The sequence below is a fragment of the Aquarana catesbeiana genome, linkage group LG07 (genome assembly GCF_042186555.1).
Source record: "Aquarana catesbeiana isolate 2022-GZ linkage group LG07, ASM4218655v1, whole genome shotgun sequence".
Taxonomy (NCBI): domain Eukaryota; kingdom Metazoa; phylum Chordata; class Amphibia; order Anura; family Ranidae; genus Aquarana; species Aquarana catesbeiana.
In genome coordinates this window covers 103,677,980-103,693,226 of record NC_133330.1, presented here as the reverse complement: position 1 = coordinate 103,693,226, position 15,247 = coordinate 103,677,980, and the positions used below count along the sequence as shown (strand labels likewise).

The window sequence follows — 15,247 nt, the reverse complement described above, 5'->3', positions numbered from 1 at the left end:
TATTTATGGTACTCGCTTGAGTTCTATAACTGAGCGAGATATTGATATATGTTTTTATATATAATAAAAAATAATAAAATAAATAAAAGAAAAGAAAAAAAGGAAAATTTTAAATAATTTAATTTATTGATGAATTATTTATAAAGTTTATGTTTTATACCAATAAAGGTGCCGCGGCCATTTTATCACCATTTAAAATTGAGTGTGAGTGTGAATTATTTCTTTGTTTAATTTTATTTTTTGTACGGCCTACATTCCCATGAAAAAGTGGGCATTGATTAAAGTGCCCACAGCATGGGATTGTGGCAGGCAAAAGAAATAAAAAAATAAAAAAAATAAAAAATTTTTGTTACTGTCCCTTTAAATGATCGAATCTGAAAGGCATGTGGCTTCCAAGCGGGAAAAACGTGATTCCAGGCGGGAAAAACACGTGTATTGTGGAAAAATACACGTGTTTTTAGGGCTATATAAGACCCTTGCATCCAGGCTCCTGTCACAGTTGACCCCACAGCGGCTTGACGAGCTCCCCATCCCTCCCACCCTGTCGCAGCACCTGTTATATGGTTTGTCACCCTTGGATCAAGGGGGGACATTGATGAATGTTTTTATTTATGGTACTCGCTCGAGTTCTATAACTGAGCGAGATATTGATATATGTTTTTATATATAATAAAAAATAATAAAAGAAATAAAAGAAAAAAAAAAAAAGAAAATTTTAAATAATTTAATTTATTGATGAATTATTTATAAAGTTTATGTTTTATACCAATAAAGGTGCCGCGGCCATTTTATCACCATTTAAAATTGAGTGTAAGTGTGAATTATTTCTTTGTTTAATATTCTTTTGTACGGCCTACATTCCCATGTAAGTGTAAAAAAGATTTATTGTGCAAATGTGTCAATCATTTGCACATGTACGACAAATCTTCATTGCACTTTAAATTATAGGTTGATTTGCTAGAATTTTCAAAGCCATCTAGTAGCAATAATGCGGTATTTATTCTTTTTGAGGTATTTCAAGAATACACCTCATTATTGCCACTAGATGGTGAGGATAATATTAGGGGGGGAAAAAAGTATGAAAATTATGGTGAAGATTTGTTGCCCTTCTGGAATTGATAGACACTTTCGCAAAGCTCCCAAAAAACCCCTTAGACTTGTATTGTGAGAAGCAACAGTACCACACCACCTTTGTTTAGCACTGCAAAGCAGAAAGCAGGGCCTCTGTATGTATAGATCAAATAGATCAAAATCAAATTGCAGTATATAGAAAGACTTGAAAACAATATTAAAACAATATTGGTTTAATGTTTTATAGTATAAATTGTCTACATATTGTATTCATATAGGTAACTATATACTTGTATTAGTTATGGTAATTAAATTTAAGTGTATTTATAAGTGAGTGTCACATTATATGTGCGAGTGTGCTGATATATACAAGTCCTGGCGAATACTCTTTAGCTTCTCTCAAGGAAGTCTTGTGAGACTAAAATGTTGAAAAACAGGTTTACTAATTAAAATTTCCCTCCCACTTTAAGGAGCCTGCATAGGAGTTTGCTCAGCTTTGCTTGGCAGACAGCACTACTGGCCTCGCCCTGAGAGGAGGCAGGTAAAGGTGATAGTAACAACGTAGTTGTACCTTTAATCTTCCTCATTTGCTCTGCTTTTCCATGAGTGTCATTGTATCACAAGAGTGTTAACGTTTTTCTGAAGGATTTATTTTGTTTTATACCTAAACTGGAATGTCTGAAGATCAGGACTGGAACAAGAAATCTGTCAAGATATTGACAAAAAAGGACGGAAATACAAAATGTGCAGACTGCGGAGAGCCAGGTGAGAACACACTGAAGAGGAAGTGAGGCTGGCAAATGTAGTTTAGTTAAGTATCGTCACACAGTAAACTATGATATCACCAACATGGGCACAGTTTCCCATTACATTATATAAACCTACAGATTGGGTACATTTTTTCTGTAGATTAGTTTTTTCGCAGATTACTAGCACTTACCAGAGCACTTACTAGAGCTTGCAGCAAAGGAAGGTTAATTGTTGCAATAAATAATATTAAGTTAAGAAAGCCACACGACTCAAAGAGATTGCGTGCATATTCACTCCTCTCCCTAAGGTGAGAAACATGAAATAACACCATTCAACTTGTAAGTATAGGTGTGAGTGTTATGCATTGGACTGTCTTGCCAAAATGTTTGCTTAGAACATGCTGTGCAACTCCTTAATGCTCATGTGTCTCCTGTTGCTTTAGGGTCAGTAATGTGTTTAGGTATTTAGGCAAAATATTAATTGGGTACCTAACAGTCTGGCTGCTTGGCATCCCTAAGGGTCTGAGGTGGTCAACCGGTACATACAATATACATCGGTTGCTGTGAGTCTATAGGAAGCCACTATTGCTCAACATCCTGTTCAGCTAGTAGGGAACCCTTGTGTCTGAAACCTAATTTTTCCTTATTGTTGGGTGTTATAGCTACTACATGCGATACTAAGGTTAGGCATTGGCTTTGGGTTATGTTTATGGTCAGTTGACATGTATTTGGTGAGTACATTATCAAGTTGTAGAAACCTTGGTTACTATAATTCATTTGTTTTCTTTTTAGACCCTCAGTGGGCATCCAGTACACTGGGTGTCTTCTTGTGTGTGACTTGTTGTGGTATACACAGAAATCTTTCAGACATCAGTAAAGTGAAATCACTGAGTATGGCCAAATGGGATGAGGACCAAATAGAGGTAACATGCTCTTTATTTCTTTTGTCTGGTCCATGTCAGAAAATACACAAACAATTGCATTATTTAAAGAGACTTTTTCATTGATTTAGTTCTTTAGTAGAATTAAGTCAGTATTTAATTGAATTAAATTATAGCGATGAGTCTAATTAACCATCATTATGATCCATTAAAAAAAAAGTTTATTTTCAGCCAGTATTTAAGTATTGATAACAAATTATTAAATGTATTTGTAGATTCAACTAGCACGCCTAACTCAATCTATCTTTATAGCAACCTCCTGTAATCCACTAGACATAAACACTCCAAGACAAGGACAGGGAGATTTGGCATCCTGAGCCAACCAGCTTTTTATACCTGTAAAATTATCCTTTAAATTTGCGTCTTTGGAATAAGAATATTTAAAAGAGAGTTTCATAATTTACTGACATAGTGGCAAAATATAATATAGGACTCATTGAACCATTTGTTTAAGTGACTGTTTTTCTGTTCGATTTTTATACAGACATACAGTAGGTGCAAAAAGCATTTTCATTATTAGACCCCCTTCACACTGAGGCGCTTTGCAGGCGCTATAGCGTTAAAAATAGCGCCTGCAAAGCGCCCTGAAACAGCGGCTCCATTCACTCCATTGTGAAAGCCCGATGTGCGCTGGCAGGGCGTCAGAAAAAGTCCGCAGCAGCGGATTTAACCCCTTTTCGTCCGCTAGCGGGGATTAAAAATCGGCCGAATAGCGCCCCTAAAACGACGGTAAAGCGGCACTACAAATAGCACCGCTTTACTGCTGACACCCGGGTGGCTCAGTGTGAAAGGGGTCTTAGTTAGGTTGTAGTGTTCTTTTTTTTAAATGTGATTTTCCTTCTTTTGAAACTACATGGTTGTGATGTAATTTCCTGTCTCACTAAGTTTCTGTTGTCCCCCAATAAAACAAGAATGGCATAACCGTGTGTCTAGCAACAGAGAAAGCTCAAAGAACTACAGGTATTTGCCTGAGCATAGACTGTAAATATATACATGGAAAACTGCAAGAAAAAATGAGGGAAGCCCTACAGAAAGTACATGAGAGAGCAAATCTTAGCAATAAATGGCACTTGTTTACTTTGAATTTAAAAAGTTTCTTTGGGCCAGCTTGGATCAAATTAAAGCGGAGTTCCACCCAAAAGTGGAACTTCAGCTTTAAGCACTCCTCGCCCCCTTACATGCCACATTTGGCATGTCATTTTTTGAGGGGGGGGGGGGGAGTGGGTGCTTAGTTTTGAGCAGGACTTCCTGTCCCACTTCTTGCTTCCGACTACAGGCTGCCTAGGCAACTCCTCCTCTCCCTGTAGGCGGCCCCTCCCCCTCTGCAATCTTCTGGGACATGTCACATGTCCCAGAAGATTGCCTGTCCACTTGGAGAGCGCAGCACGTCTCGTGCATGAGCAGTGCGTGCCCGGCCGTGAAGCCGCAAGCTGTCACGGCCAGGTGCCCACAGTTTCAATGGAGGTGCCTCGGAGAGAAGGGGGAGAGGGTGAGTGGCTGTTTATTAAAAGTCAGCAGCTAAACTTTTTGTAGCTGCTGACTTTTAATAAACCAAAAAAAAACCTGGAACTCCGCTTTAATTCTTACCATTGCAGTACAGTCTAGCCACTGGGAGTATTATATTACAGCTGTGCTGTCTTCCTTCATGACTATAAGACACTTCCTTTCTGCCCTGGAAAGTCAGTCATTCAGCATCTCCGCAATTCAGAAACAGCCTTTTATTTGTATCAATGAATACAAGGCAATCTCTGATTGGATGAGGCGGAGAGTCTGGCAGATGATGTCACAATCTCCACCTCAGGCCAAATAAAATATTTAAAGTGAAGGTAAACCTGGTGTTCTGCTTTAATTAGAAAGTTATACCAGACTACGCTAATGAAAGGCCAGCACACGCACGAAATTAGAAATGGTAGAACTCCTGCAAACTATTTGAGAAAAAATAAGGGACTTTCATATAGCAGCACTCTTATTCAGTGGTCTGCCAGACACCTAAGTGATACTTGTTACAGCACTTGAAGCTTGCCCAGGTAAAAATACTGTTACAGCAGAATCTGCTCTTAGAACCAGCAACCAAAATAAAAGAAGTATGCAGTGTGAAACATGTGTATAATTAGACAGGTCACTTAAAAGCATACTGCAGAATTTGGAAAGCTAGAAAGAGTTAGAAAAAGAGAAAAGTTATATAACAACCTGTCAAAGGTGGTAATGAGAATATAGAAGGCACTTCAAATGCTGAGTGTCAAAAGAGGTAATGAGAATATAGAAGGCACTTCAAATGCTGAGTGTAACTTTCTCTCCAAAGAAACTTTTTTAAGCAGGAAAGATTAAAGAGGCGCTCCAGGCTCCCTCCAAAAAATTAAAAGTCAGCAGCTACAAATGATGTAGCTGTTGACTTTTAATAAAAGGACACTTACCTGTCCAGGAAATCCAACAATGTCCTCTCCCGAGCAGATTCTTCAATCGGCTTCAGGTGCAGATGCTGGCATCTTAGGTAACTTCACAGACAGTTTCCTACTGTGCATGCACAAAGCGAGTTGCACTTTGTGAATGGTGCCCCTAGGGGTGCCACCTGTCCAGGATTCACCCAGTCTGGGTTTTAAATCACGTGTCCTGGTTTTAGTCCGCCTGAAACCCGGACACAATATTCAGGCAGAAATGTGGCTCGGAACAGGGCCAGACAGGAGGGTGTGGGGGCACTATACACGTTGCATTACTATTCTCTTGTGCTAAAGTGTTTGGGTTTGACTTGAAGAAAAAGTGGGAACCCTAGGTCCCGCATTCTTCTGGGACCTGTTATGTGTCCCAGAAAGCTGCGGGGGAAGGAGAGGGGGCCGAACATCTGGCTCAGATTGCTGTGGCACATCTGACTGAAAGTGAGAGCGGGTACCTGTCAAAATCAGGTATCCATTCCTTCTTCCCCTTTTGAGTGAAGTTCTACTTTAAATTTAAGACAAACCCGCCCCAGTAAACCATAACTTTGACAAAATGCCAAAAAAACTCCAAACAGATAAAGGCACAGAGTACACAAGTGATAAAACACAAGATATTCTGATGAAACAATGTTCCACACTTTTATCCCATACAATCCAGAACCAAATGGTGTTGCAGATAGAGTGAAGTTTGTGAATATGGCAGAGGCATGCTTTTTGATGCAGATATGCCAACAACTTATTGGGGAGAAGCAATTATGATGACCTATTCCCAAAACCACTTACCTGGAAAAGCAACAGACAAAACTTCATATGAGCTGCGCAATAGAAAGAAGGCTGACCTTCCCATGTTCCTAATGAAAAGTGTACAAAATGGGAATCTTTTGCTAAGGATGGTATTTCGGAAATGTGAGTATCAAGAGTTACAGAGTTCTGCATTCAGACACCAATACAGTAACAATTAGCAAGAATGTCTAATGGAACACCTGTGTGACAAAATCTGAATGAAATAGTCAGCACCTTCTGACAGCCCAACCAGAACTGCAGTAAAATGAACAGAACATTACCAAAATTGAAGTTTGGTGTCAAAGATTTATCCTTGGAAAAGAAAGAAGCTGAACTGTCTACAGTCTTTGTCAGAAAATATGCAAGATCCAGTAAGGGCATCCCAGCTAGATCGTTATCATACATGGTTCATACAGCACAACAACCTGAACTAGGATTATGGGAGGAAATGCAAACTCTGCCTGCTCATGAAAATATCAATGGCAGAATAAATCACATTGATGTCAGATACCACTACCTCAGAGACCCTGTGGAACAAAAAGCGACTGTGTTTGAATACAGTGAAATTGATAAGATGATGCATATACTGCAACAAAACTACTGCAAAAGCCAGAGTTTTAAGACTTTTTTTTTTTTTTTTAAATAACAAACGTTACACTTACCTGCTTTATCCCCTGCCAGTGTTCCTGGCTTTTCCTCTTCTCAGTGTGAAAGCAGCTTGGCACACCTGCAAGCTCGATCCCGAGCCACACTGCCTGGGTCCATAGACACAGACAGCGTGGGCTCACCCCCAGCTCCCTCATCACAGGATTTGACTGACAGCAGCAGGAGCCAATGGCTCCCGCTGCCTCAACAAAGCCTGTACGAGCTGGGAGAGAAGACAGAGCTGCTGAAAATGGGCACAGCGCTGGATCGAGTGAGGTGAGTATAGGGGGTGGGGGGGAGGGCGAACGATACTGATTCATGAACATTTTTCACCTTAATGCAGGGAATGGATAAAAATGTTTAGGCTTTAGAACCAAATCAAAAACCAAACATTTTATATATTGCAGCTTACCAGTCATTAGATGTGGTAGCTGTGTCAGTTTTCTGTTCTTTGGGCTTTCTTCCCTTTGTTTTCACCTGTTGATCTGGTCGGCAACACACCTCCTGTATTAGAGTGCCCCCACTCTGGATGAATGAGCACAGGGGGCACCTTTGGACAGCAGCATTGTCAGTCTGGGGAAAGGGGAGTGTTAGATACAGTATACCAGCAGATTTATATACATTAACAAATTGAAGCCAAACTCCAGCTAATAATTTATAAGCAGTTATGCTAGGTCAGGGCTCGACAAATCCCAGGTGCCAGGTCGCCACAGCAAGTAGAAATTGCATCCTGGCGACTAGACTTTTGTCAGTCGTCTGCACTTGCCTCCCACTTGCCGACCACGCTATAGACGAAAGACGGCCACAGCACGGTTGTGGGAGGGCGTCTATTGACATCCTCCCAGAACTATGCCCCCTGCGCACCCCCAGGGCACGCATTGGATGTGTGCTCTGTGATTGTGTGTCCTTCGGACACAACTGATCACAGATCGAGGTAAAGGGCCAATCACAGCAGCCCCTTACCATGTGATCAGCTGTGTCCAATCACAGCTGATCACATGTAAGCAAATGCCGGTTATTGGCATTTCCTTTCCTCAGTGCTGTCACAGCGTAAGGAAAGCTAATAACCAGCTATCCTGTGACAGGGGACATTTACACTGATAATCTTAGCACTGATCATCAGTGCCCCATAAGTGCCCACCGGTGCTGCATATCAGTGCCTCCTCCTCAGTGCCCATAGGTGCCACCTATCAGTGCCCATCAGTGCTGCCTATCAGTGCTGCCTATCAGTGCAGCCTCATCAGTGCATATTAATGAAGGAGAAAAATTACTTATTTGAGCATTTTTATAAAAAAAACTGAAAAAAAAAGTTTTGTTTTTTTTCAAAATTTTCCGTCTTTTAAAGTGGTTAAATCCATGTGGCATAGGAAAATAATGTACTCACCCGATCTTCCATGCTGCTAGACCGGTCCCTGTAGCATCTTCTTCCCCATGCTCCAGTGGTCTAAGGTCCTGACATCATCAAGATCACTGATGGTGAGAGCGTTGTCTGCCTGGGAGTGGATTGGGTAGGTAAAAGTGATTTTACTGTCCCTTAGAATAAACAAGCACTTAACCCTTGAAGTGCAGGCACAGCCTAACTGCAAGGAAGAATTTCCAGATTTCCCGGAAGTTGGGCTTTAAGTTATGTTATATGTAAGTAAAAAGGTTTTTTTTTTCATTTTTGGGGTTTTTTTTTCATTTATTTAGCAAAAAAATATAAAAAAAAACAGTGGTGATTAAGTAACACCAAAAGAAAGTTCTATTTGTGTGAAAAGAATTTGAAAAACGTAATTTGGGTACAGTGTGGCATGATTGCGCAATTGCCATTCAAAGTGTGACAGTGCTAAAAGCTGAAAATTGGCCTGGGCAGGAAGGGGTGAAAGTGCCCTGAAGTGGTTAAAAAACTGGCTCCTAACTTTTTTTAGCTGGTTCTTATATTCAAAGCAAAATTATCAAGCCCTGTGCTAAGTTTACACTAGCTTCAAAATCAGGTATTTGTACACATATTTAAAGCTCCACGCACGCTTGTGTGCATTTCAGCACCCAGTGTTGTTCACATGGTTGCGTTAGCACCACGTTGCATTGCATCAAAATTCACCCGACATGTCTTTTGCCAGGCTTTGCCGCTCCCCCGAAGCTTCAATTGAAATCAGTGCAAATGCATCGGAAACTCATGACAAATTCCCCTATAGTGTTTATAGTGTGTTGCCAAGATGATAATACAAAAATCTATACAATCAAAAACCAACAGGGGTGCCTAGCAAGCATTTATCACGATTCAAACATGTCAAAAAAGCACCATTATTGCATTCTAATTCATTAAGTGCTCAAATTTCTTTTCATGTCTAAATGAGCCCTTATAGCACACAGTTTTTCTTCTTTCTGGATAAAGATTTTACATACATAAAAAAGATGATCATTGTAAGCACCTCTGCTAATGCCGCGTACACACGGTCGGACTTTCCGGCATACTTGGTCCGGCGGACCAGAGTGTGCCGGACAATCCGCCCGTGTGTGGGCGCCGGCGGACTTTTCCGGCGGACTTTTTCCCAAAAGCCCGCCGGACCTAGATTTGAAGAAAGTTTTAAATCTTTCCGCCGGACTCAGTTTCGGGCGGAAAGTCCGCTCGTGTGTGTGCTGGTCCGACGGAAAGCCCGCTCGTGTGTATGCTGGTCCGACGGACCAGATACGACACGAGGGCAGGGTATTGCATCTCGCGCTCGCTGCAATAGGAAAAACAAATTTTCCTATTGCGGCGAGCGCGGGGCACACCAGGCCCGTAGGTCTGGTATGGATTATAAAGGGAACCCCCTACGCCGAAAAAACGGCGTGGGGTCCCCCCTAAAATCCATACCAGACCCCTATCCGAGCACGCAGCCTGGCCGGTCAGGAAAGGGGGTGGGGACGAGCGAGCGCCCCCCCCCCCCTCCTGAACCGTACCAGGCCACATGCCCTCAACATGGGGGGTGGGTGCTTTGGGGGAGGGGGGCCGCCCTGCGGGCCCCCCCCCACCCCAAAGCACCTTGTCCCCATGTTGATGAGGACAAGGGCCTCTTCCCGACAACCCTGGCCGTTGGTTGTCGGGGTCTGCGGGCGGGGGCTTATCGGAATCTGGGAGCCCCCTTTAATAAGGGGGCCCCCAGATCCCGGCCCCCCAACCTATGTGAATGAGTATGGGGTACATGGTACCCCTACCCATTCACCTAGGGAAAAAGTGTAAGTAATAAAACACACTACACAGGTTTTTAAAATATTTTATTAAACAGCTCCGGGGGGATCTTCCTCCGGCTTCGGGGGTCTTCTTCCGGCTTCGGGGGTCCCTCCGCTTCATCTTCTCCCGGCGTCCGGTTGGTTCTTCTCCGCTCTGTTCTCTCCAGTTCTTCGGCCGGCTCCTCTGCTGTCTTCAGGTAGCTTTCTTGCCAGCAGAGGTCCGGACTTCTTGTCTTCTTCTCTTCCCCAGATGTTGACACGACGCTCTCTCCGGCTGGACTGCTCTCCGAGGGCTGCGTTGTGACTTATATAGGCGGAGACCCCGCCCCCTTTTGATGTCACAGTCCCTGGGCATGCTGGGACTGTGACGTTTTAGGGGGCGTGGTCACTGGGTGATGTTGAGAACAGAGCGGAGAAGAACCAACCGGACGCCGGGAGAAGATGAAGCGGAGGGACCCCCGAAGCCGGAAGAAGACCCCCGAAGCCGGAGGAAGATCCCCCCGGAGCTGTTTAATAAAATATTTTAAAAACCTGTGTAGTGTGTTTTATTACTTACACTTTTTCCCTAGGTGAATGGGTAGGGGTACCATGTACCCCATACTCATTCACATAGGGTGGGGGGCCGGGATCTGGGGGCCCCCTTATTAAAGGGGGCTCCCAGATTCCGATAAGCCCCCGCCCGCAGACCCCGACAACCAACGGCCAGGGTTGTCGGGAAGAGGCCCTTGTCCTCATCAACATGGGGACAAGGTGCTTTGGGGTGGGGGGGGCCCGCAGGGCGGCCCCCCTCCCCCAAAGCACCCACCCCCCATGTTGAGGGCATGTGGCCTGGTACGGTTCAGGAGGGGGGGGGGCGCTCGCTCGTCCCCACCCCCTTTCCTGACCAGCCAGGCTGCGTGCTCGGATCGGGGTCTGGTATGGATTTTAGGGGGGACCCCACGCCGTTTTTTCGGCGTAGGGGGTTCCCTTTATAATCCATACCAGACCTAAGGGCCTGGTATGCCCCGCGACGGGGCTCGCAAGGTGTCAATCTCGCCGATAAAAGCGGCAAGATTGACATCCTTTTCTAGTCCCGTCGCACCTGAGTCACGTTCAAAATGAACGGACTTGTCCGTGTGTGGGCAAGTCCGTTCATTCTGAAAGTCCGCCGGAACTCCGGCGAAAGTCCGTCGGAAAGACGGGCGGACTTAGCCCGCCGGAAAGTCCGGGCGTGTGTGGGCAAGTCCGTCCGTTTTAAAGTCCAGTGCACCTGGCGGACAAAGTCCGTCGGAAAGTGTGCCGGACCAAGTAGGATAGAAAGTCCGACCGTGTGTACGCGGCATAAGTGTTAAATGGTTTGTCCCATCTCTGTAATTGGTACCTTCTGCTGGAGAGCTTGTTCTTTTGAAAAACAACAGACTTACTGACCAGATCACCAGATGTAAATAGAAGACAGAAAGCCTAAAAAAATGACTGCAGTCATAACATCTAAGAAATGGCAAGCTGCAGTATATTAAATGTTTGCTTTTGGGTTTGATACCGCTTTAAATTGTGACTAATAGTCCTGCCACTAGGTGGTAGTATTCTTAAATAATGTAATATTCTTTCTTGTGGAACAACATGGTTATGATGTAATTTCCTGTCTCTCTATGTTCCCAGTGTTTTCCAATGAAGCATGAAGGGTTTAGCTATGTGTTCAGAAGCATCTAGACTTATAAAGAGTAATATTTACAACAGCTTTCCAAGAGAACAACACTTGTTAGCAGAATTCTGCACTTGTTTCTTTCTTTGCACACTACAACCATTACATCTGCGGATGTTAATTCAAAGTTAATTGGTAACCACTTCAGCCCCGGAAGAATTTACCCCCTTCCTGACCAGAGCACTTTTTGCGATTCGGCACTGCGTCGCTTTAACTGACAATTGCGCCGTCATGCGACGTTGTACCCAAACAAAATTGATGTCCTTTTTTTCCCACAAATAGAGCTTTCTTTTGGTGGTATTTGATCGCCTCTGCGGTTTTTATTTTTTGCGCTATAAACAAAAACAGAGTGGCAAAAAACGCATTATTTTTTTAATTTTTGCTATAATAAATAGTCCCCAAAAAATATATAAAAAAACGTTTTTTTCCTCAGTTTAGGCTGATATGTATTCTTCTACATATTTTTGGTAAAAAAATCACAATAAGCATATATTGATTGGTTTGTGCAAAAGTTATAGTGTCTACAAAATAGGAGATTTTTAACACATTTTTGGGACCATTGGCATTAATACAGCGATCAATGCTATAAAATTGCATTGATTACTGTACAAATGTCACTGGCAGTGAAGGGGTTAAAACTAGGGGGCGCTTGAGGGGTTAACTGTGTTCCCTGGGAAGTGATTCTAACTGAAGGGGGAGGGACTAACTACAGGAAGTGACAAATCGCGGTTCCTAGCTAATAGGAACACACGATCTGTCACTCCTGTCAGAACAGAACAGGGAAGTGTGTGTTTACACACACTCGTCCCTGTTCTGTCTCTCTTGCTCACGATCGCTCGTGGCCCGGCGGTCATCGCGACCGTCGGCCACGAGCACTGGCACCTCCGCTGCGCACGTGGTGGGTGTGCGCGCGTGCCCGCTATCCCGACACCATGAGCCGATGTATAACTACGACGGTTGGTCGGGAAGCGGTTAATGTTAATTTGTTCAGCCGCACCTGGAGTATGCTGTCCAGTTCTGGGCACCAGTCCTCAGGAAGGATGTGCTGGAAATGGAGCGAGTACAAAAAAGGGCAACAAAGCTAATAAAGGGTCTGGAGGATATTAGTTATGAGGAAAGGTTGCGAGAACTGAACTTATTCTCTCTGGAGAAGAGACGCTTGAGAGGGAATATGATTTCAATTTACAAATACCATACTGGTGACCCCACAATAGGGATAAAACTTTTTTGTGGAAGGGAGTTTAATAAGACACGTGGCCACTCAATAAAATTAGAAGAAAAGAGGTTTAACCTTAAACTACGTAGAGGGTTCTTTACTGTAAGAGCGGCAAGGATGTGGAATTCCCTTCCACAGGCGGTGGTCTCAGCGGGGAGCATTGATAGTTTCAAGAAACTATTAGATAAGCACCTGAACGACCACAACATACAGGGATATACAATGTTATACTGACACATAATCACACACATAGGTTGGACTTGATGGACTTGTGTCTTTTTTCGACCTCACCTACTATGTATCTATGTAAAAAAGGACCTTTGGTATTGGCACTTGCAAACATTTTCCTCTTGCCACCTTTGATCAGTCACATGGTCTTGCTACAGGGAGTTATACAATTCTGACATCTTGCAATAATTAGAGTCCCAGGCTAACATTTGTAAATAATAATTTGCATACTATTGTAAACATAGAAACGATTGTATAACTACAGTTTATGCACCTATTTCCAGCTCTTTGTGACCAGCCATTTTGTGCTTATATGGCTATACTATATATATATATATATATATATATATAATTCAGCCTCCACAAAAATATTGCAAAATTACTAAACTGTCAGATATACAGTTTGGAAGGAAAACAACCTTTCTCCTGATACAATTTGATGTTCTCTGATGTTTATTGCTGTTATATAAATTGAAAGGATTTTTTTTGGAATTAAGAAGGCTGTGATATCTGTTACTTTTGCACAGATTTAAAAATTATTAGTCATGTAAGAGCAGGTAAATTGTTGTCAAAGCTGATGTCATCTATAAAGTGTCTGTTGAGGACAGAGTTTTATTGTGGAAAATTCTTATGTTTTCCTGTCAAGGAAATTTAGAGTGTAAAAAACAAGTATTTTCCCCAGTATTGGAATTCAAATGTGACAAGCTAATGTTGTTGTTTCACATTATGATGTTATGAGGAAGTGCTTCAACAACTCTTTCTGATCTATATCCAGAACTTTTTTTCTCAGACAATAGGTGCAGGAACTCTCCTTTTCCGAGTCACCCCTTTTCCCCGCCCATACCCACTGTCCCTTGGTTCCATCACCTACCCACCTCCCAGTACCACCCCTTTTAGACAATACAGAACCAAGTATCATTTTGTGGTGCTAAGTAATTTGTATGGAATTTGGTAATGATATCAAGAAAAGCAGTAAAATAGATCCCCTTCAGTCAGCAACAATAGATCCCCCTAACAACAATGTACCACCAACAACAAAATTCCCCCCCTCCACCAACAATAGACTCCCGGAGGCATCAACAGATCTCTGCACAGCCAGCATTAATAGACTCTCTGGCAGCCATCAACAATAGACCCCTCCCCCAGCAGTAGATCTCCTTCAGCAACAACTGACCCCCCCAGCAACATAAGACCCACCCCTAGCAACAATAGGTCCTCCATCAGCAACAACAGACCTCCTCAGCAACAATAGACCCCCCTGCAAAAATAGATCCCCTCCAGCTAGAATAGATCCCCCAGCAGTGAGCATCAATACCCTGCAGCACACCCCAGCACCCCTTGCCATTACATACAGTCAGTCCAGGAGGTGCCAGAACTGCGTTCCCCACGTTCCCGCTGAAAAAAAGCCCTGTCTATATCCCTTTCATGTCTAATGCCCCGTACACACAAGCAGAATTTCCGTCAGAAAAAACTTGGATGGTGTTTCCGACGGAATTCTGTTCAAGCTTGGCTTGCACACACATGGTCACACAAAAGTTCTCTGAACTTTCGACGGTCAAGAACGCGGTGACATACAACACTATGACGAGCCGAGAAAATGAAGTTCAATGCTTCTGAGCATGCGTAGAATTGTTTCCAAGCATGCGTGACTTTTTGCGCATCCGAATTGCTTACTGACGAACGCATTTTCGGATAGGAACTTTTTCCGACCAAAAAATAGAGAACCTGCTCTCAATCTTTTGCTGGCTGGAATTCTGCCAGCAAAAGTCCGATGGAGCATACACATGGTCGGAATTTCTGACCAAAAGCTCACATCCGACTTTTGCTGGCAGAATTTCTGATCGTGTGTATGGTGCATGAGACTATTTCTGACATTTGTTGCTTACAAATTAAAATCCGTATTTTTTGCTAGAAAATTACTTCAAACCCCCAAACATTATATATATTTTGTTTAGCAGAGAATCTAGAGAATAAAATGGCGATCGTTGCAATATTTTACGCCATACTGTATTTGCGCAGAGGTCTTTTAAACACAACTTTTGGGGGAAAAAGACACTTTCATGAATTAAAAAAAAAAATAAGCAGTAAATTTAGCCCAATTTTTTTCTATAATGTAAAAGATGCTGTTACGCCGAGTAAATAGATACCTAACATGTCATGCTTTGAAATTGCGCACACTCGTGGAATGGCGACAAACTACGGTATCTAAAAATCTCCATAGGCGGCGCTTTAAAAAAAAATTAACGGTTAGCAGGTTAGAGTTGCAGAGGAGGTCTAGTGCTAGAATTATTGCGCTCACTCTGACGATC

At 43.0% G+C, this 15,247-nt stretch overlaps 1 protein-coding gene across 1 annotated transcript in view; it reads left to right on the top strand.

Moving 5' to 3' along the window:
* Nucleotides 1-1,555: 1,555 nt before the first annotated feature.
* The window catches only part of LOC141103215 (arf-GAP with dual PH domain-containing protein 1-like), an 88,201-nt gene continuing 74,509 nt past the window's right edge, over nt 1,556-15,247 (top strand). Inside the window, exons 1-2 of the mRNA XM_073592557.1 lie at nt 1,556-1,836; nt 2,613-2,743. Coding sequence (XP_073448658.1) covers nt 1,746-1,836; nt 2,613-2,743 — 222 coding nt within the window. The 5' untranslated portion in view covers nt 1,556-1,745. The remainder of the gene's footprint in view (nt 1,837-2,612; nt 2,744-15,247) is intronic.